The sequence below is a fragment of the Anser anser genome (assembly GCF_964211835.1).
Source record: "Anser anser genome assembly, chromosome: 18".
In the NCBI taxonomy this organism is placed as follows: domain Eukaryota; kingdom Metazoa; phylum Chordata; class Aves; order Anseriformes; family Anatidae; genus Anser; species Anser anser.
Window position 1 is genome coordinate 10,687,409 of NC_139739.1, and position 20,380 is coordinate 10,707,788.

Consider the following 20,380-nt stretch of genomic DNA (forward strand, 5'->3'; position numbering starts at 1 on the left):
TACATTAGAACTGAGCATTGTAATGAGAGACTAAAAGCAACAACCTGTAACAGTAACCAAAGCAAAAGCTATTTTCTCATGGTTACATACTATAGATCAGTAATTTAATATTAAAATTAACTTCCTATATAAATAAAAATTAAAAAGTTGGGCAAAAGTAAATTGGCACAGTCATTATGGTATTGCTTTCCAGTTTCAACACTGCAAAGAGCAGCCACAAATTCTAAACACCAAAAGGAAAAAGGCTATCACCCAACCACCTGGTGTAGTTTGTTGTTTTTTGTTTGTTTTGTGTTTTTTAATTTTTATTTTTATCTTTTCTTTTTAATGAAGTTAACAACAGTGCTACTGTGTCAAATATACCAAACAACAGCTTGGAATGGGTAGGTATGCAGCTAGCAGTCAAAGGATTGTTACAGAACTGCTATGGAAAAATGAGAACAAATACATAAAACCCAAACCACTGAGCATGGTTTCCTGGTCTGCATGACTTTTCTTAAGTCAAAAATTTGCAAGATTGTGACTAATTTTTACCTTCAAAAAGGCAAAAAGAAATTAAATATAAAAAATTTAAGCCTTCAAGTTTCCTTGCCTTCATTCCCTCCCTCCCCCAAAAAGCACCTCCTACTATAAACATTTTTTCTGTTTTCTGGGTTCAGAAGTTGGAATGTAGTGGAAATACATACAATAGAGAAGGAATTTCTAGTTGTACATTACATTACGAAGAAGTTTGCTCCCAGACCTAAGAAGGGATACTAAGCAATATTAAATTCCTATAAGGATCCTTACAAAGCATGCAAAATGTTGATATACTCACAAAATTGGAATTTCTATTTGTTCCTTTTTGAATTTGCAACTTCACAGTACAATAGTTTCTAATATTATGCAGCAGTCAGAATTACATTGACTACAAAACCATTTCCCTTCCATTATTTTTTTCTTTCCATTTGTTTGAAAGACTCTTTTGTTTGTTTGTTTGTTTTATTATTATTATTATTATTATTACTATATTGTTGTTCTTTTTGTTTGTTTTGGGTTTTGTTTTTCTAATTGAGAGATTGCAGATTACTCATCATCAGAAAACGTGAAATTCAGCATAACGAGGGTTGCTTTCTTCATGGTATTTCCACTCAAATGATGTTGACAACCTAACTATACCAATTACTTCTTTCAAAATCCGTCCCTCCCTCCTTCTTCCCTTGCTGATTCCTTTCCTCATCTTTGAGCTGCACTTTTCTTCTTGCCAGGATGATGGATGGTTGCCGCTAACTGGATGCTGCATAACTGGGTAGGAAGTAAAGGGGGCTGGAGTACTTTATGAAAATGTAATAATTCCCACCTCCCCCAAGATGTTTGGCACAACTGTTTCATAGCCAGAATACTTTGCTCTGGATTAAGCAATTAGATTATGCTTTCAATTCCCTAGACAAATACTGCTGCCCTTTACGCCTATGTAACCCCCATGGCTTTGACCAAGTTAGGCAGGAAAACTCAAAGCTAGTATTTAGCTAGACCTTTTGTACTGCTGTATGTAGTTCCACAGAAATTTCGTCCCTGCCCTTATTTAAAACAAGGTTGAAGTTTCTGAAGAATACACACATGCATGCTACTGGCTAGGTTGTCCATAAAGTACATTCTGACATATTTTATCAAAGTATTTATATCTATCAGAAAAAGACTCTTGTAGAAGCAATGTACAAAGCCTCCAAAAATTCAAGTATCAAAACAAACAAATAAAAAGCTGTTATGACAGAAGTTTGGAGTAAGCAGCCAGCCAACCTGATAGCCACTAATAATTTGTTTTGTCCAGAAATGCTTCAATTATTTTTGCAATGATAACATAATTTCTTTGGAGTGTTGGAAATCAACAGCCTTCCCAATTAATTTTCATTAAGTTTGGCAGGGTCCAAGGAATTCAGCAATCCTCTCTGGATAGTATTGCTCCTGCTTTTATATGCAAACAAACAACACAATCACAAAGCACCGACTCAAATACTCCCTGCCTTTCTTTAATTTGCTGTATTTATTTATACTGTAACATTGTTGGGTCTGGGTACCTTAACCCCCCCCCCAACCAAACATCTGAAGTGCAACATAGGCGAGAGCAGGGCATCTCCTTCCCTAGAGTTTGTATAAACATTTGCAGGGGAGGGGGTGGGCAAGACAAAAAAGAAAAAGTTCTAGTTGTATGCAAAACTGTTCCATTTCTTTAGAACCCTGTTCAAATCAAGACTTGAATTTCTGAGGAGGTAATCTTAGATCCCAGACCCTTCCCTTCTCTCCTCTTCTTGCAAAGCAATGCTATTTTTGTGGCCTAGAACAGTACTTTAAAAACAGCAGTTATTAAAGACACAGTTGTGATAGATCTTTTAACTCCCCCTCACCCAAAAAAGGGTATCCTATCAAGTGGTCCAGTAGAAATCTTGAAGTTTCTTTATGATAAATCCATAAAATGAGGAATACCTTCTGTCACATTTCCAACAAGAATAACAGCCACACTCTGTGGTGCATTTGTTCAAGTGTCTATTGCTCCTTCTAGTGGAGATTCCGCACAGCTCTATCTCCAGTTCAATTCTTTCTGGTTCTACTGATCAAAAGTAGAGATTTTTCTCCTTTCTCTTCAGCTTGTCTCTGGTTAACAAACAACAGAAGCACTGAGGGCCATAATTCCCCAGGACAGGAACAGGCCAGAAATGTCTGAAGAAACACCAGTCTTCTTTTTCTCCGGAGAGGCAGATTTATGCCAAGAGCAGTTTTTTGAGTCCTGTTGGTATCACAGGCGTTTATACCTCTGTGGAAAAGAGAATGCTTTGTCTCTTGCTGTCTGGGGTAGGGATGGTCTCTAGCTGCAGGAAGTACAGAAGGACTTGAACCTGGAAAGAGAATGAAAGAGGTAAAAATAAAACCCTTTTAACTCATTCTCATCCTGGCTATTTTGGATTTGCTATCACTCAATAAAGAAAGTGCAAAACTTGCTGATGAGCTAACAGCTCTGTGCTCCAATTCTCTGCACTGCCTTCAGAAGAAGCAAGGGCCAAGGCTGAATCTATCAAGGATGTTTTTTTTGTGTATCAGTGAAGATGGCTTATGTGTTGAGGAGCATCGTGGAAAAAAACAGACCATCCCTTTTATCCTAGGCTAGAAATACAGCACTGTGAGACAGTTCTCAACAATCTTACTATGCGCTAACAAAGAATGCAGGATGTGTGTGTTGTGACATTTTTTCACGTAAAGCTCTATTTGTACAGATGCAAACTGAACTGCCTGAAAAAACACAGTTCTATAAACAGTCTAAAATGTCTGTGTTGAGGTGAAAGTTGTGCATGAAAAACCTTCATTGAAACAAAAAAGACAGCTGAACTACGCCTTTCTAGAGGACTGCAGTTTCCCAGCTACTGTCTTCAAAATATTCAATAGCACATTTAGCATTTTACCTGGGACATGACTTCTAGTGACCAACTATCAGTCATTGTTATAGGCTGGGTTGGGTTAGCAGGAATTTTACTGTCCTTCTCTGAAGGTCTGAGCAGAGTTGGTCCAAAGACAGTTGCAAGATTATGCAGGGACATCTTGTTGATACTTTCCCTCTCAGCAACCCTAGGAGAAGAAAAAACAGGCAAGGTGGATCTTTATAAATATCTAACTTTGGAAGTGTTCTTAAGTACAAAAACATATTTATTCCTTTTGTAAAAATTTTTGGTATAGACGTTGAAGCAAGCACTCTCTCTGTCCCCAAATTAACTGTATGCATAAGCATTTCTTTGATCTGACAGCCACAGTCTTAGGCATTCTACAGACACAGCTTACTTGGGAAAGAAACTGCTGCTTATTGTCTGGTCAGACAAAAATGGGATAGGAATAAAGGAATGTTTTTCATGCCAGTTTTGTAAGTGAGCAACTGAGGCACATAGGGTAAAAAATTTACCTAAGGGCACAGAAGTCCGCAGCAGAAACAAGTCAAACCCAGATTTCCTGGAATTTAATCCAGAACCTCAGTTACAAGATCATCTCTCATCTTTGCAGTGACAGTCTCTGGTGTGTACAATACAATGTAAATTAAAATGCTGTGTATATATTAAACACATTTATTTTATTACTATCAAACGCATGGAAATTTTTTTCACAGTTACAACCAAATTACAAAGACATAGACAAGATCAGAAAGACTAGTCTAAGCATGGAACTGACAACTCCAGTTAGCAGAAGGACAAAACTGGAATTGTAAAGACATACCATGTTAGATTGCAACACCTTTTGAGACAGGACTCACAAGTCCTTAAACACAGACAAAGCTTCCCAGTTTACACTAAAACCTTTCCAGATGCAGGTGCAGTTTTGCAGAGATATTGCAACAGGAATTTGCATTTGCACTAGATAAGCCCTGAGACTTTTTTATTACCCCTTTCCTTCAGTTCTAATCTTTCTGGTTTCAGTGAGAATGGAATTCAAGATTTAGTGCTTCACTAAACGAGCATGAGACAATAGTTACCTGATGAGCATTCACAGCAAATCTGCAAATGCTTCTTTATTTGCCTGATTCAGTGTATGTTCAAGGAACAGGCTCCACTTTCCAAAATAAGGTTGTTTTATGCATTAAATAGGTATTTAAAGGATCCAAATATTACCTTTTTAAATGGTCCAAAAGGAAAAGGAATGTCACAAGGTTGGGTTCTGGAAGTGATAACAATAGATTCAACATGCAGCTTTCCTTTGCAACAGGATCTGAAAGTGCTACAAGACAGAAAATAATAAAACATCACCGTAGGCAGTGAATGAGAATTTGACTGACTGCATAATTTACCAAACCAACAGATATGGATGGTCCTGAATGGACTGTACTTGCATCATGGGTTGGAAGGTCAGAGTTGCACTGGATCTTTTCCTTTTATTTCTTAGAGGGGTAGAAAGAGAATCCTTTTCCCTCAAGCAGTTCAAATGCTTTCAGACATTTCATTAGGATCTTTTCATTAGGATGTTTTCCCCTGCATTAATATATTGCAAGGTATATCCCCTCCAAAAAGGACTTCCCTGGAAGACCGAATGAGGAAAAACCAATACGCACAACCTCAACAAGTAGGCTGTCATTCTATTCTTAACCCACCCTTCAGAAACCTGGACATTTTCGACTTATAAAAAAGCATGGTGATTGCCCATCATCAAACCTGGTGCAAGACATCATTCCAGAGCTCATTTCTGAGCTCCTTTTCGTTTCCCTTACAGCTTGTTCCAGGCTTCTGTCCAACATTATCAATATGTTTTTTGTACTGCTTCAGGAGCAGCCTCCTACAGGAGAGTGTCTTTAACACAGATGCTGGTTATCAAGGGTTATTTCTGCTACTACCTACCAATGCCCTCCGCAAAGTTGGGGTACAGTTCATCGGTAAAGAGTGGTTCAGGTAGTTCTCGGAAGTACAGTTTCAACGTGCCTGCAATGGCATTAACATCCATCTCGCTCATCATCACTGACACATCCTTGTTATCTGAAAGAGGGAAGAGGGGAAGTAGGGTAAATAAACTGCTGGTCTTGCATTCACTCTTTTGCTTGCTTTGACTCTCTTTGTTTATCCATTGTCTTTGCCCAAACAGCTGAGATTTTTCCTGTTTACATTTCTCCGGATTAAATGAGCTAACTTCTGATAACTGAGAAGTGCTGCACAAATGACTGCAAACAATTTCCAGCTTAAAGTTAACTAGAGGGAAGTTCACACTACCCAGGGTTAGTTATGCTGCGCCAGCAATGGGCCTGATCTGGAACAGGCTCTGCATGACTGTATTTATATGCACTTCAACTTCTTGTTAATGACCACAGTTGTTATTCCAATTCCCTGCCTCAAACAGCTTAGAATAAGAGACTCTGAGGCTGTCTAACTCCCCACTGAGTGTAGCTAAAGAACACAGGCAATTCAGGGCTTGCATTTCAGTTCTGATGCTATTAAGAACAACAAAACCACCTCCTTTGCCAAAAACAAACAGATTAACCAGCAGAGCCAGTGCGGGTTTAATGAAGGTTAGTGCAAAACACCATTTAATGTAAATGCACATAAGTTGTTTTTCAAAATATGAAACACCCTTACTTTACTTGCACTACTGAGGATTCATAAATCAATGTTTTTAGTAGCTTAGGGGGGTTGAAAAGAAAATACAGGAATGAAGAAATTTCACAAACAAACAAACAACAACAATGAACAAAGTGCAGAAAGGGTGAAATCAGGCACCAGGCCTAGACCTCATGACCACTTGCATCAAAAGAGAGCTCAGTGGTCCTTAGGTCACCATGCGGGACTGGAAGTAAGGCAGAAATTTCACTTTTTGTACCACAGCAATCTGGAGGTGTTTCATCTGCCTGGTTTTGGATGCCTTTTGGGACACACATGTCATTCCTTTAAATGCAGAGCACTACGGAGCACTTTTCTGCACAAGATCAAGGAAGGTTTTACAAATGCTGGTATCTGATTTTATAGTCTGCACACATCAATCTAGCCACAGAGTCAAGAAAAAAAAATAAAATAAAATCAAGAGCCCTGACCTTGCATCTTCAATTTGGTAAACACCCTGTTCTTCCCAGCCAAGCTTAGATTTTTTTAATATTATTTTTTTCTGGCCTCCTTTCACAAAACATTCTCAAACAATTTCAAGGACTTCTATTAATTTGGAGACCTCACAGCAATAAGGAAAATTACAGCTTCTGATTGCTGCTGCTTCCCCTGAGGAAGGTATCTGCCATTTACAAAGCCTTGGCAAGGCATGCAAACCCACCACGTCATGTCTGCTGGGAGGAATAACAAATGTGTTATTTGGTATGAGGATCCATCCCGTTGTATGTCTTGGGTCATATCTGTAGCTGAAGAATATTAATAAAACATGCAGCCAGGGTTAAAATGATTCTCTGTGAGAGAAAATCTCTACCTCTTAATGCTTCTTGGGGAACAGAAGATTTAAAATAGCACAGCCATCTGACAGGGAGCTCATGCAGGTTCTCACAGCACAAAGGAAAACATCAGACGCAAATACTTACTGACATCAAAGGCAGCTTTCAGAGCCTGGATATCGGTTGCAACCCCAGAGACACGGTAGATGCCCACCTCCTCCATCCCACGTCGCTCTATCTCCTCCACACACTGGCGCACTATGTAAGGCACCTTTGATCTCTCTCTCCTTAAGAAAGCCAGATAGAAGACTTCAGTATAGCCCATGCCCTCAATTCCTGTTACCTCGGCCAGCCAAGCTGGCTGAAATCACCCATCACTTTGCTGTGCAGACCTCTTCTGAACAACAGGGTGGGAGAAAGTCTAAGCAGGTAATCAAAACTGAGCTGAAAAACTCCTTTTAAAACTGGAGAGGGTTTTCTGAGGTCTCAGCCTGGCTCTGGCTGCAGTGCAGCTTGCCCTGAGTGCTAGAGCTTCTGGCCGGGTCCTAGTGCCCCAGAAGTCTCCCTCTCGGCCCAGGTAATCCCAGGATTCCCAAACAGCCCCTGGCTACATAGCAACACTGGTGCTTTCAGACTAATGCAGTTCCAGAGGGAGGAAATACCACACTTCCCAAACTATTTGATGGAACAAACAGGTTTCTTCTGGCAAACAATTCATGACAAAAGATCAGGGGTTAAAACAATACAACAGGATCCAAAAAACTTGAACGTTTCCGATTACGGAAAGGAAATATCACTGTTTAGTGGCTCTGGAAATTTGTGACCAAGTCAAAAACTACTGACTAAAAGGGCAAGGGGCATTTCCGGAACTCAGAAAAGTGATATGCTGAAAGCAAACAACCCTGGGTTTCCAAGCCTGTGCGCATGTTGTTTTTTGAGCCATGCAAAAAATGAAGCTCACAAAACGTACGCCATCTCCCTTCTGCAGCAACAGCCATCTGCACTACTACTCAAGTGAAGCAGACTGTACTGACAAATCCCTCAGTGGGGTAAAGACAGGTGCAACCCGCTGGCTAATTGGCTTTCTAGAAAAGCAATAAGGAGAAATTCAACCCATCAGCTCACTTGGTGACAATAGCGATCTTGACCCCAAAGACCCCTGTCTGTTTCCGTGACGGCATCCTTTTCAGGCTAAACTCTCGACTGGTAAACTTCACTGACAGCTTCACTTCAACCTGAATAAAAGAGAACAGCTGTTACATTTCAAACAACATTTTATTTTTTTTCTTTTTTAATTTTTTTAATGTTGCAATGAACAGCAAAGTAATAAACCACATCAAAGGTGCAGAAGCAGTGCTAACTTCTGCTTTCTGTACTTACCCCATTCATTGAGATGACTGTGCGCTGCCAGTCTTTATCCTGCAACGCCTGTGGGTCCAGCTGAAAAACATGGAAGTTACCATGAGCTAGGAACAGGATTCTGAGAAGTCAGCTAGCCTGGAAGGCTTCTGTAAGTGAGCAGTGCTCTACCACTTTCAATGTGTTATTTCATTTCCACAGAAGAAAGACACATTTCAAGGTTTCTCAAGTTTTGAGTAACAGGATACTCAGATACCGTGCCATTCTCTAAGCAGGCTGATAACCCATTTGCATGGAAAATCCAGCAACATGTGTGCCGTATCTGCTCAACAACAAAGGAAAGTTCAGTGAGAAAAATCAATATATGAAAGCTAATAACCTCACATTTCAGAGACAGGAAGACTACATTTATTGCTGTAGTACATGAATAGACAGCCAAATTTGTCCCATCCCAAAGGGCTAGGAGTCAGAAACAGGGAAGCAAGATTTTTGAAAATAAGGCTGATCTGAAATAGAGGAAAACTATTTGTCTTCCTCTCTCTCCCAAGGAGCTGCAGGTCCCCATAACTCTGAGGGAATCTCATTTGTTTTCCGATTTCTTTCATAAAAGAGGCTTTGAAACTAATTTTCAAAGTTCAGAAATGGTATCAGAAATTGAGGTATGTACATATACACAGGAAACTGTCCATCCATGTGTACTTGTATGCTTTACTTCAGTTTGGGAAGCCTTCTCATAGTTTCAACAATCAAAAAAGTTCATTAAATGTAAGCACCGAAGCATTCAAAGCTGACAAGAAAAGGTTATGACCTTTTGTATCAGTTCTCTTGTGCTGAAAAGCAGAACTTTTGTGTAATTTGTTAGTTTAAAAAAGCACAAAAAACATCCACAAACATCTGCTCCAAAAATCAAGAGCAGGTGAAGAGTTATCTGTCTCCTCTTTAAAAAACAACTTTGTCTTTTTCACTAAGTCTAATTCTGTCTGACCTGTCTAGGCTTACAATAGAATTAACACAGGAATGTCAGACAGACACATACTCAAAAAAAACCCACACCTTACTACAGTGGACACAAAAAGAGCTCTGTATTAAGCTCTCACATTTTTCTATTCTGTAGTAATTTGTAAGCTTTAGATATTGGGCATTTAAAAAGTTTGAATTCATTCAAACTTCATTCATCACAGGACCATTCAAAATTCATTCTTCACAGGGCCAGACGCTCTTTGCCCCTTGCGCACAGGCCTGAAGGAAGACAGAAGTCTGCTACATCACAAAAAGGAGACGGTGAAGCTCATGGGCATCACGCATGAAAGAGATCACGGCTGCTGAACAGCATCTCCTGCAAGAGCTGCTCCTCCCACAGTACCATACAAAGCTCCAAATACATGGCAGAAATCAGATGCTGCAATCTGGTCTCAACTGGGGAAAGTGGACTGCAGTCTTCTAGGGACAGCTGGGGTTGGATGAGTGTGAAATTATTGTACTGAAATAAAAAGCCAGACTTAAGAACTTTATAGCTCTTGGCTAGGAAGCTAATAGCTTCCAAGAAGGGCTCTGTTCCACTGAATTCGGAAGACATAACGACCCTACAGTGAGACAAAGAGAAATATAAAGTGATCCATACAGAGACGAGTAACTTTAAACAAACCAAACCTGCCAGGTTCTGACAGCGAAGGAAGCCAGCTGAAACAGAGAAAGTCAGCCCAGGAATCATGGCAAGCTGTCCCACTTCGACCTGCCTATTATTTTCACTTCACTTTGAGCACAGAGGCAGGAAGAACACCTGGCCCTGCTATTGCAAGAATTCACTAACTAGAAACGTGTTGTGAAGCAAAGCCCCGAGCTCCCATTTTCAGCCTTGCTTGACCTCCTTGGAGTGGCCAGTTGCAGGCTGGCTCAAGTACTCAGACTTAACCCAGCAATTCCAGTGCTTGCTGAAGAGTCCAAACACATCTGATTTTGCCGAAGAGTGGCATTCTGCTCAAGCTATGCTGGCAAAAGAGAGAAAAGAATTTCCTGCATGGGGGACTGCTATCAGCAACCAGAACCCAGCCAAAGCAAGCAGACTTCAGCGCCTCCTGAGATGGCTTTGGGATCCTTGGCTCTGGAACACCTGAGGCACAGTAAGAGTGGACGGAGGCAGCTGCTCTGGGCCCTGTGTTGGGAATTTACTGTTATCAGCAAGCAAAGACACCAGGGCTATTTCTGCAGCACAGTTCCTCCCTCTTACAAAATCCCATATAAAAGCAGAGTTCTCTGCAGGGCAGAAGTAAAAGTTGAAACAATGGCAGCTCCTGTACATTCTGGGAGAGCTTAGATGCAAGCATGCATCTTTCTTTCGATTCTTCAATAAATGAGCCCGGTGCTGCTGTCAGCTACAGAGATGACACATCCCACCACCCCCTGCACCACTTCCCCCAAAAGACAACCAGCAGAGAGAAAAGTTTCTCCCCACTTGCTCACACCACAGAGCCCCCAAGAAGCAACAGATGAGCGAGTCAGGCCAACCTTATCTCCGCGCACTTTGTTACGGACGTGAGCCCACAGCGGGATGCTGCCAGCACACACATGCCTTCCTGTCGAATTGGACCGGTTCCTGTAGGTGCAATTGTGGCAGAAATTCCTGAAGACCTCTTGTAAGGAATAGTCTGCAACCAATAGCTCCCACATTTTGGAACTGCAGAAAGGTCTCTGAGGCCAACGGGCAGCAGCGCTTAGCTTCAGCGCCTCAGCAAACCCAAATAACAGACTGCTTGCCAAGAGGGTTTGCTTTTAACTCTGGCGGAACAGATCCGCCCCCGCCAGTGTGGCTGGCCAAGGTCCCTACAAGTTGGCTAGAATCTAGGCTGTTCTCCCCTGAATTTCCGTGCTGGAAGTTTGGTTCCTTTCAACTACTGCATTCTTTCCCAGAAGCGAGAGGAAACCATTTCTGAAGTGTCTGGTTTCCTATGAAGAGGAACCGTGCTCAGTATTCCTGAAAACTTGACCTCCAGCTGCCTAAAAAGTCATCCCGTTAAGCTGCCAAAATGGCCCTGCTGATCATGCAGTCACAGCTAATCCTCCAAGTCAGAAACAGTTTTCTATATGCTTTTAGAAAGGAGTCGCCAAGAGTGTTTTATTTGTAGCAGAGACTGCTTAAGATTTCAGAGAAAGGAGGGTTTTGAATATTTGCAAAAAAGTATAAGGACGATTCGAGCATGGCCTGGGTTATTTAAGTTATCAGGAATTACCAGTTATGGTTAGATTATGAACAGGGAACTCCTACCACTGTGCAAAACAAAAGTAAGTCAATAAGACATTAAAAATATGAGTCAAAGCCCAGCTCCGTCCCCACAGTGAATGTCATATGGCTACAAAGAGCTAGCAAAAGCAGTGCTCTGGAGCTGAGAGCTCACAGAGAGACACTTCCTTGCTGGGTAAGAACCGAGGCTGAGCAAGGACTGCTGCTGTACGTGCTGCTACCCCTTGCTCCCTGATCTCTGCACTCTGTTTCAGGGCTGGAGGGACCCCTGCGCTCCCTTCCTGCTGGCTGACTCTTGGTAGAGAACAGCTTGTTCCGAACGGAGCCAGGTGGGGAGAATGAGCACTGGGCAGGGGGTCTGGCTGACCTAAGCCAACCCTGCATAAAGCACTGGCAAGAGCAACAATAAAATATTGTACCTGAGGTGTTTTCTAAGTAACAAAGCCAAGTTAATCGAAACTAATAAAAGAGCAAAGCTTGAATAAGTTCTCAGCAATACTGAGTGAAACAGGAAGATCAGGTCTAACAGTCCGATAAAATCACAGTCGGAAATAACAGAGTCAACAGGAAGCACAGAACGTCATTTACACTTGGAGCAAGCTTTTGGTCCTGCGCCTTACAGATGACCGACCTTCTAAGGCCAGCAAGAGCAGCAGCAGGAAAGGGCTGCTGGAGCAGACAGGTTACAGACCAGACTGGAGACAAAGAGTGAGCGAGCGTGATGCTCCAGCATGCAGAGGGCCAGTGACAAATGGGGTCATGCTGTCTTTTGGCCTGATTTGGAGAGCAGTGACCTGGAAGAAGGAACACTGAGTGGGAGAATGCAATCTACAGAGTGCCAAAAGGAGGCTGCTCTGAGCGAGCGAGCACACAGCACTCGCTTTACCAGCCCAAGGAGCAGGGAGGCACTGCGAAATGGCTGCCTCTGCATTAATTTGACAGTGAAATTTACTGCACCTCTAAACATTTCCTTCAGTTACTTGGTTTGAGTGACAAAAGGCCCTGTCTCATCTCCACTGAAACCGTGACAGATTGTGTTGTGTTTCTACAACCTAGGCAAATAGGACAGACCTGCTAAGAGCCTCGTGGGCTTGTTCACGCAGTCCCCACCACAAGCACATGCCGCACAGGAAAAATACAGACTAGGCTGCACTCCCCTGGCACCTCCAGTCCTCTTGTGGCCTGTTTTTTGGCATTTGCAGCAGCAAGCTACAGCCCCAAATTTGCTAATGAATCAAGCAAATGGCTCTCTGTATCCTGCACAAAACACAATAGAACAAAGCAGCTTGGCACCACAGGGATTTCTGAGTGCAAGGTTCTAGCACTCATAGCAACTTAGCACTGAATTAAGACAGACAATTAGTGTACAGAAGTCAGCAGAGGCTGAGCGGGCAGAACACAAAGTGATGGGGACCTGGGAAAAAGGCGAACTGAGGACACTGGTCAACAGCAAATGCAAGCCAAGCACTAAGCATGCAGTCTGTGCTCTGCCTTAAGAAACCACCACAGAGATCTTGCTGATTTTTTTTCCCCCCAAAAAAAGAGAAAAGATAACACACAGAAAGAGGGAAAAAGAAAAAAAAAAAAGAGCAAAGATGCATCAGTGGAAGTGAAATGCCTGGCAGCAAGAACTGAGGCAACCTTAAAGTTAGTGTGTTTTATGTTATTTACTCGCATTACTTCCTCCCTTTATTAAATCTCCCTGGCAACTTTACACTCCATCAATTTTTAAGTGTAACTGATGTGACATACATGTTGTCAGAGTCTCATTGCTGCTGGAAGCTCCCAGTCCAGCCACAACCCCATTCTTCTCAAAGCTCCCCACTGACATGTTAATCTTTTCCGCCATCACCCTTTAGATATGACCCATTGCCTTCTTCATTTCCACCCAATTTTATTGCTGGAATACTGTTCTGCATGAGCAAACTGTTCAAATGAACTCAAGTGTGTAAAAGGTTTTCTGAGTTGACACTTCGGAGGTACTGCATGTGACTATGTTTTACATGGAAAACAACCTAGATGTCTGTGATTGCCATGCGCACTGCTATGAGACATCCCAGATAATTAAGCAGATAAGAGTGATTGTTTTGCATGGCAACAGAGGAATGATGGCGCGTTGCTACCACTGAATGACTGATCTAAGCTCATATCCTCTCTGATTTTCCAGCACTGCTGCGAGAGAGAAGGAAACAATTTGTCTGAGCTGATCATGCAGAAATAAAAAAAAAAGTAACAAAGGAAGCCACATATCTAGGAGGCACCAACTGGAGGAGATGGATCACAGGATGAAGCACCAGTTTACTCATGCAGTCTGTTCCCAGTGCTGAGGCCAGTTTTGCTGACATATGTGCTCGCCTGGATGCAGAGTCTGAAGACCAAACAAAAGGCTGCTACACTCAAAACATGGGGAGGTGCCTGCCACAAGAAGTACAAAATTCAAAGAGCAAAAGGGCCAGCCACCCAAGTACCAAAGATGGATTGCAGGGTAACAACAGAAAGAAAAATAGTTCAAAATGAGAGGCAAACTGATGCTTAAAACTGAACTAAGCCTCATGCTTCCTGCTATAAAATGATACCTGTTTCCTCCCCCTACCCCAAACTCCCCAACAATCTCAGTTTCAGTGTACCCAGCACTGGCACCTTCTCCCTGTATTTCTCTGAAATATAAGAGAAGCCCCCATCCATGAATACACACTAGGGAAACACCTGCGCATCCAGTGCTGCCATTCCTAGGTCCGACGAGGATTTCACTTGTCTGTGTACCAGAGGTGCTCCCATATTAAAACTTTGTGGTTTTACTTTTGAGGGGAAAAAACTTCCAGATTGGCAAGCCTCATCCCTCTTGAATGTGTCTATAAAAACAGGTAAACAAAATATTCCATAGGAAGAAAAAATAGAAGCAATGGGAGCTATTAAAATCACTGCCCATTCCTGGAAGCTTCTGACTACACGGACCAATTTTCAGTTTTCCTTCCTCCAGTGCCATTATGTAATGGAGAGATTCAGTAAACGTTTCACAGTCAAAACAGCCCTCATCTCCTTGATGCATTGTCTTCATCTTTGCAGCCCAGAAAACTTCGTGAGTCAGAAATCCCAGAGTAGGAAGTTGCAGATTTACAAGAATACATGGCTTAACAATACATTGCAATTTAGCCAACACAGAAATTTTCCTGTTTTAATAGCAGGAAGATGCAGACATGATTATTGATATTCTCAGAGTTTTTAACTACAGGGAATTTTGGAAAAAACTCGCCCAGTTTCACAGACCTTGCCTTTACGTAGGCTGGACTTTGGCTGAATAACAACATTGGCAACAACAAGAAGCCATGGATAAAAACAAAATGGAAAATCCTACCTACACTAGAAATTCTCAATAAAACAAAACAATGTAAAAGCACCTGGGAAAATTCTGAAAGAAAATGAATATAAAACTAATGACAGGAAAAGACGATGACAGAATTAATACCGCTAACTCTAAGTCACAGATTAATTTAAGCATAAAATGCTTTAACAAAATGCACACATTTTGTGCATAGAAATGCCTATTCTTGTGGGGAAAAATGTTCAAAAAATTAAGATCTTATACCACTCTATGTAAAACATTTGAAGAATTAACAGGGTCAGTGATTCCAGAGTTCTTTAATGAGAGTACACAAATCTCCAGGGCATTTTAGGGCTGAAAACTTGCTTTTTTGTAGTTGCTCAGCTCCACAGAAAATCAGCTTTTGTCAGCAGTAGGGACATGCTTATCTCTGATTAGCCTGAGAAATGTACATAAAAGTCACCCTATACTTGAAAACGTACATACAAACCAAGACATTATTTCAAACACCCACCATGCATTTGGTGGCAAGGCTCTCCCTGAAAATAGCATGGCAGCTTCAGGGCTGCAAGTAGGGAGGGAAAGGAACAGGCCTCACGAAATTCATTTAGACAATGAACCCTTCTAGAGAAACGGTGAGATATGATCCTGCAAGCCACCCTCAATCAGAGCTGTTTCTGAAATCCCACAAATGACAGCCTGTGTGATCATCACTCAAACGCTGGAGGAAGCTGACATACAAGAAGTGGTGAAGAGCTAAAGGTAAATGAAGGAGAACTGGTGATATTTTTCAGTGTGCCAATAAGGAAAAGATATCTGGGCAGGGTCCCTGCTGCTTACAACAGCCAGTCCAGTTTAAAGAATGCATCCTCAGAGCAAATGTTCAAACACTGCCCCTAAAGCTGTGCACAGACAATGCAACAATCTGGAGGAAGAGCAGGAACACATGTTCACCATGACATCCTCCACTGAGGGGCCCGATTTCTCCTGCATGGTGCTTTAGCTCTTTATCACACAGCAGCTCCCTGAGAGCAGCATCCGCTTGCAATCATCTCATTGCCTCCCCTATCATATTGCAAATTTGCCACAGAGACAAAGTGTCCCATGCTGATTCACAGTGGTGGAAAAGTTCAAATAATCCATTTATTTCAGAGGCAGCCTGTTGTCATGGACACTAAACTCTGGACACGGCAGTTATCAGGACAATAAGCCTGTCCTCCAAGGCCTCGCTAGCACATCAATCAAGTTCTAGCACATAGGGAAGATAGCGTTTCTTCAGCATGTTTTACAGGGGGGATAGTATATTCATTACTTCCTCTTTTGTCACAAATGGAGTATCCTCAACAGTGCCCAGGGCTCAGTGACCGTGTAGTTACTGTATACTCTGCTAGACGTTTTGAATATAACAGAGAAATCAGAGATTCTCTGATTTAATTTTCTTCTGAAAAAGCATCTTTTCTACAAGGATATTGAAGCAGACATGGGGACAAGACAAGAGGGAAAAGGCTTCTGACTTCCCACCTGTGAATCACACTGTATTCCTCACTGTTTGGAGGAAAAAATCTCCATGATTCTCAAAATCAGAAGGCAGAAAAAGCCTCTCTGGGGCACTCCAGGATTCAAAAGCCAATTACGATTTGCAGTAAGGATAGCAGGAATGAGTTAAGCACAGTCTTACCTGGATCTGTCCTTTCCCCATTATGCGATCTGTGCTCTCTCCGTCCTCTTTGGTGAGCTTCATTTTGTTGTAGCACTTTTCATAGCACAGAATCCGCAGAGTTTGTGAGCCTTCCAGCTCAATTTCAAACTCCTGCAGGGTACCAGGAAAGGAGAGAGCAATGAATACACCACAGCAGGACACCAGTCTCTTAATAATCAATTGAATCTCTTTAAAACTCATCAGGAAGGAGCACTAAAGGTCTGACAAAAACCTCCTCCCTAATGCAGGCAGTCCAGGATTAAACTGGAATTGTATTTTGTATATACAAGATGGCCAAATCAGAGACTAAGACGCCTGACTCCTTAGCCAGGTTTCACTGAGTTTCAGTAACACATCATTCAAAGAAACAAATTCACCCATGTTCCTTATATTTAATTTTGCTCTCCAGCAGGTTTTCAAGTTGGCAATAAACAGGTACAATGTCTAATTCTTCCCGTTCAGAACAAATAAACACGAACACCTCCAAAGAAACCTCCTTCTTCAATGTATTTTTACTGATGTCTTAAAAAATAATCATACTTACCTTTTTAAATGATGAAATGCTGGACAATGCAAGACTCATTTTGTACTGAAATGTTTGTTTAACTATCCAAGAAAAATCTGCCACAAGACCTGAGAGCCACGTGAACCTGCTAAAGATGTGCTGAGAGGCAGCACATGCAGCACAAGTCCAAAACATGCAGCATGGGCTGCAGACAAAATGTTCTTTCATTTGTAGTTTTTCTACTCATGAACTGATGGCACATGGAACAAGCCACATTAAGAAAATCCAACCTACCTCGTTCCAGTTGGGCTCCGTGGTGTCTCTGTAAACTCTAGTTTTAGCCTTGTTCACGAAATACCCAAAAGAATCCACCTCTAATGTGCAGTACAAATCTGAGGAGGGGAGGCAAATGCAGAAACTTTGTAAAAATTTCTAGAAACTCGTACCTTTTCCTGAGTTTTAGGGCGTTACTTCATTTATATCTTCTCTGTATTTGTACCTGTAGCACTGGCCAAGGCAAATTTTGTCATCTGGACCAGCAGAGTTACTTTTATGCAGCTGAATTATTAGTACAGTGGTATAAATAACCTCATCACAGACAAGCCCTTCACTTATGAGTCTGTTGTTTGCTACCATCCAATATTTCCCAGATCAATCCACAATGAGCAGACGGTGTACACCAATGAGAAATGAAACTTCCCCAGGTAGATATTGGATCTTATCAACTCATCAGAGCTGATTTCACTGACACCAGCATTAGCATAATATCCCTCAGAGACAAGGTTAGGGGCTAGCCGTCAGAAACTCATTATCTCCACAAAGTGATTAACTATGTGGTATCTAGTGTTTTTGAAGAACTAGTAGTAAGCTGCAGACATTGCCCCTATTTGTATGTTTTAGGTTATGATAGCCAGCCCCATTGCATTCCCCTAAATTTATACCAACATCCTGACTTCACTTCCAGTTCTCCAAATCACCTCCTCACCATCATCCCAAATACTGCAATCCTAAATCAATCCACGACCAGCTGTCACAGCACCTGAATTACCTCACCCCTACTATCTAACCTCTGTCAACACCTCTGTATTAAAGAACTGCAACTCACTCGAACTTTGTTTGAATCCTGTGGCAGAGTGGACAATGACATTCAGGAATCCGTAGAGACCTGGGGATTCATCATCTGCACAAAAGAGTCAAGGAATTCCGTTAAGTTCACAGAGAAGTCAAGAGAGAAGGACAGTGATGAGCTGATTTTACACGAGTTTATGAGCACAGGTTTACACAGGTTTATGTTCCTAAAAACAAATGTGGCAGGAGCATTTAACCTAGCTGTTTCAGTAAAAGAGAGGGGGATACTGTTCCAGGTTCAGTGTCTGTTTCACCTGCAATATCTTCTGACAGTTTTGGGGTTTTAAAATGCCACTTTTGGGGTTAGCATGACAGCATGGAAGAGATTCAAAGGAGAAAAGTAAAAATAAAAATGCCATATCTATACTACCAGGTTACATAGTAATAAACGATGGCCTTTGACAAAGTTTTGACCTAGGCTAACCAGAATTCTTCCAAAGGATTCCCAGGCGTTCAAAGGTGTCCCAAGCCAGGGCTCTAACAGGCATGCACATCCCTGGCATGATGGCTGCATGCAAAATCTATTTAGTAATCAGTGGATACATATTGGAGGATGTCCAGGAATATTTTACTGATTCAGATGAAGCCATATAATTTGGAGCTTGTTTTTTCTTTTTTGTTGTTGCAGCAAACATTGGGATCACTAATTGCTTTCACTCCTGCTGTTCTCTTTTCGTATGCTATCATCTACTTCAACTAAGCTACAAAAGTTGGCTACATAAGGTCTCAGCTTTTGATTTACAGGAACCATCAGTTTGTAAATCAACACCAGGCTGAAGCCTGTAGCAGATAGAAGCAGTAAAAGCAACTCTAGGGGAAATGCACAAAGGCAGACAGATTTTTCTCTGCAGATACACCATAAGAAAGCACAAACAAGAGGTCTCACCTTCCTTGTTGATAGTGAGGGGAATGTTGTGGACTGTCTGAAGTTTCACACAGGAGTTGGTCAGCATCTGAAGCTCCACTGATGTGAGTGAGAAGCTTTTAAAGCCTGCCATGGAGATTCAAAGGAAGAGGAATTAAAATTCAAAGCAAAAGCTGGGCTCTCCCGTACTGGACAGGATACCTGCTCCCTAGACATTGCTTGGCAATTGTACCACAGTGTTCAGGTCTGTACTGCTGCTGCAGCCCATCTCTGTTTAGGGCATATTCAGCTCTGTTTAGGGCATATTCAGTTACTCCTTGGAGTGAAATGTCTCAATGGTTCACAGGAAGCAAGGGGCACTCATATTCTTGCAAAGCCAAAAACCACCCATGCCAAAATAAAAGTTTCTTTGGACTGAAGCCAGGTAAAAGGGTGCAGCTGTTCCCTCCACCTGGAGCTGCACAAATCTCTGAGCTCTGGGGTAAATTGGACGATCTCTCCCCATGCATTCCCTACATGGTACTACAGTCAAAGTTCCCTTAGAGAGGCTCAGATGTGCACAGACAAAAGACATACATGTTGCACTATAAGTTTCAATGCGTGGTCCTCTTTTCTCAGGAAACTCTGCCCAGACCTCACTCTCTGGACTCCTGCTCTTGGATCACAGTATTTGTACCAATGCCCAGCTGAGGGTCACTCACATTTCTTCTGCTGCTCCCGGATGTTCTCCCTCCACTCTGCCCTTTCATAGTCCGATGAAATGAGGAACGTGTAACTCTACCCAGGAAAACAGAAGAACATTAGTCTGACACGCCATCGAGAGCAGACCTGCTCCAACATCTCCTCCAGTGAAAATTCTTAGCTATACTGTCCTTCTAGTACTACTGCCACTTGCCCTACATCACAGCTTTGTCAGTGACAGGCAGGACTCTGGCAACGTGCCTTCTCAGCAGTGTGCCAGCGGTACCAACATGGACTCCTGTGGTCAGAGCTTTCACAGAACTCCACCCTGCAAAGAGCAGCTGTGTCCCTGGCAGCATGGGGTCCCATGATATTCCTTGTAACAGTTGCACCATGAAACCCCAGAGCCTCTACAGCAGGCCAAGAGGCTGATACAAGCTGAAGAAGCATGCACCAGCTTGTGAATTTTCACTGACTAGTAACAGGATCTTGGGAGCATCCTTTGTCTTTGTGTGTGCAAAGGCCACAGTGAAAAGCTCCAGTACTGCCAGAGCAGGTGATACCTTTGGCACACTGAGCATCCTGTGGAGCTAAAAGGAGATTGTTCACAACCGTTCAGCATCCCCGGTGCCAAGTGCAGCATACAGTTCTGAGGAGACAGCCCTGAATGCACTAAGCCTTGAGCTTGAAGGGGAGTCTGAAAGGGAGTTGCTGC

At 42.2% G+C, this 20,380-nt stretch overlaps 1 protein-coding gene across 3 annotated transcripts in view; it reads right to left on the reverse strand.

Moving 5' to 3' along the window:
* Positions 1-273: 273 nt before the first annotated feature.
* BCR (BCR activator of RhoGEF and GTPase) overlaps positions 274-20,380 on the reverse strand; it is a 98,285-nt gene continuing 78,178 nt past the window's right edge. For all 3 annotated transcript variants that reach the window (XM_083803842.1, XM_083803844.1, XM_083803843.1), the window contains exons 12-23: positions 19,686-19,761; positions 19,006-19,110; positions 18,097-18,171; positions 17,286-17,383; positions 16,466-16,597; positions 8,249-8,308; positions 7,994-8,103; positions 7,016-7,155; positions 5,346-5,480; positions 4,626-4,731; positions 3,435-3,597; positions 274-2,873 (exon numbers count right to left, since the gene is read on the reverse strand). In XM_083803842.1, the coding sequence (XP_083659968.1) occupies positions 2,784-2,873; positions 3,435-3,597; positions 4,626-4,731; positions 5,346-5,480; positions 7,016-7,155; positions 7,994-8,103; positions 8,249-8,308; positions 16,466-16,597; positions 17,286-17,383; positions 18,097-18,171; positions 19,006-19,110; positions 19,686-19,761 (1,290 nt within the window). In that variant the 3' untranslated portion in view covers positions 274-2,783. The remainder of the gene's footprint in view (positions 2,874-3,434; positions 3,598-4,625; positions 4,732-5,345; positions 5,481-7,015; positions 7,156-7,993; positions 8,104-8,248; positions 8,309-16,465; positions 16,598-17,285; positions 17,384-18,096; positions 18,172-19,005; positions 19,111-19,685; positions 19,762-20,380) is intronic.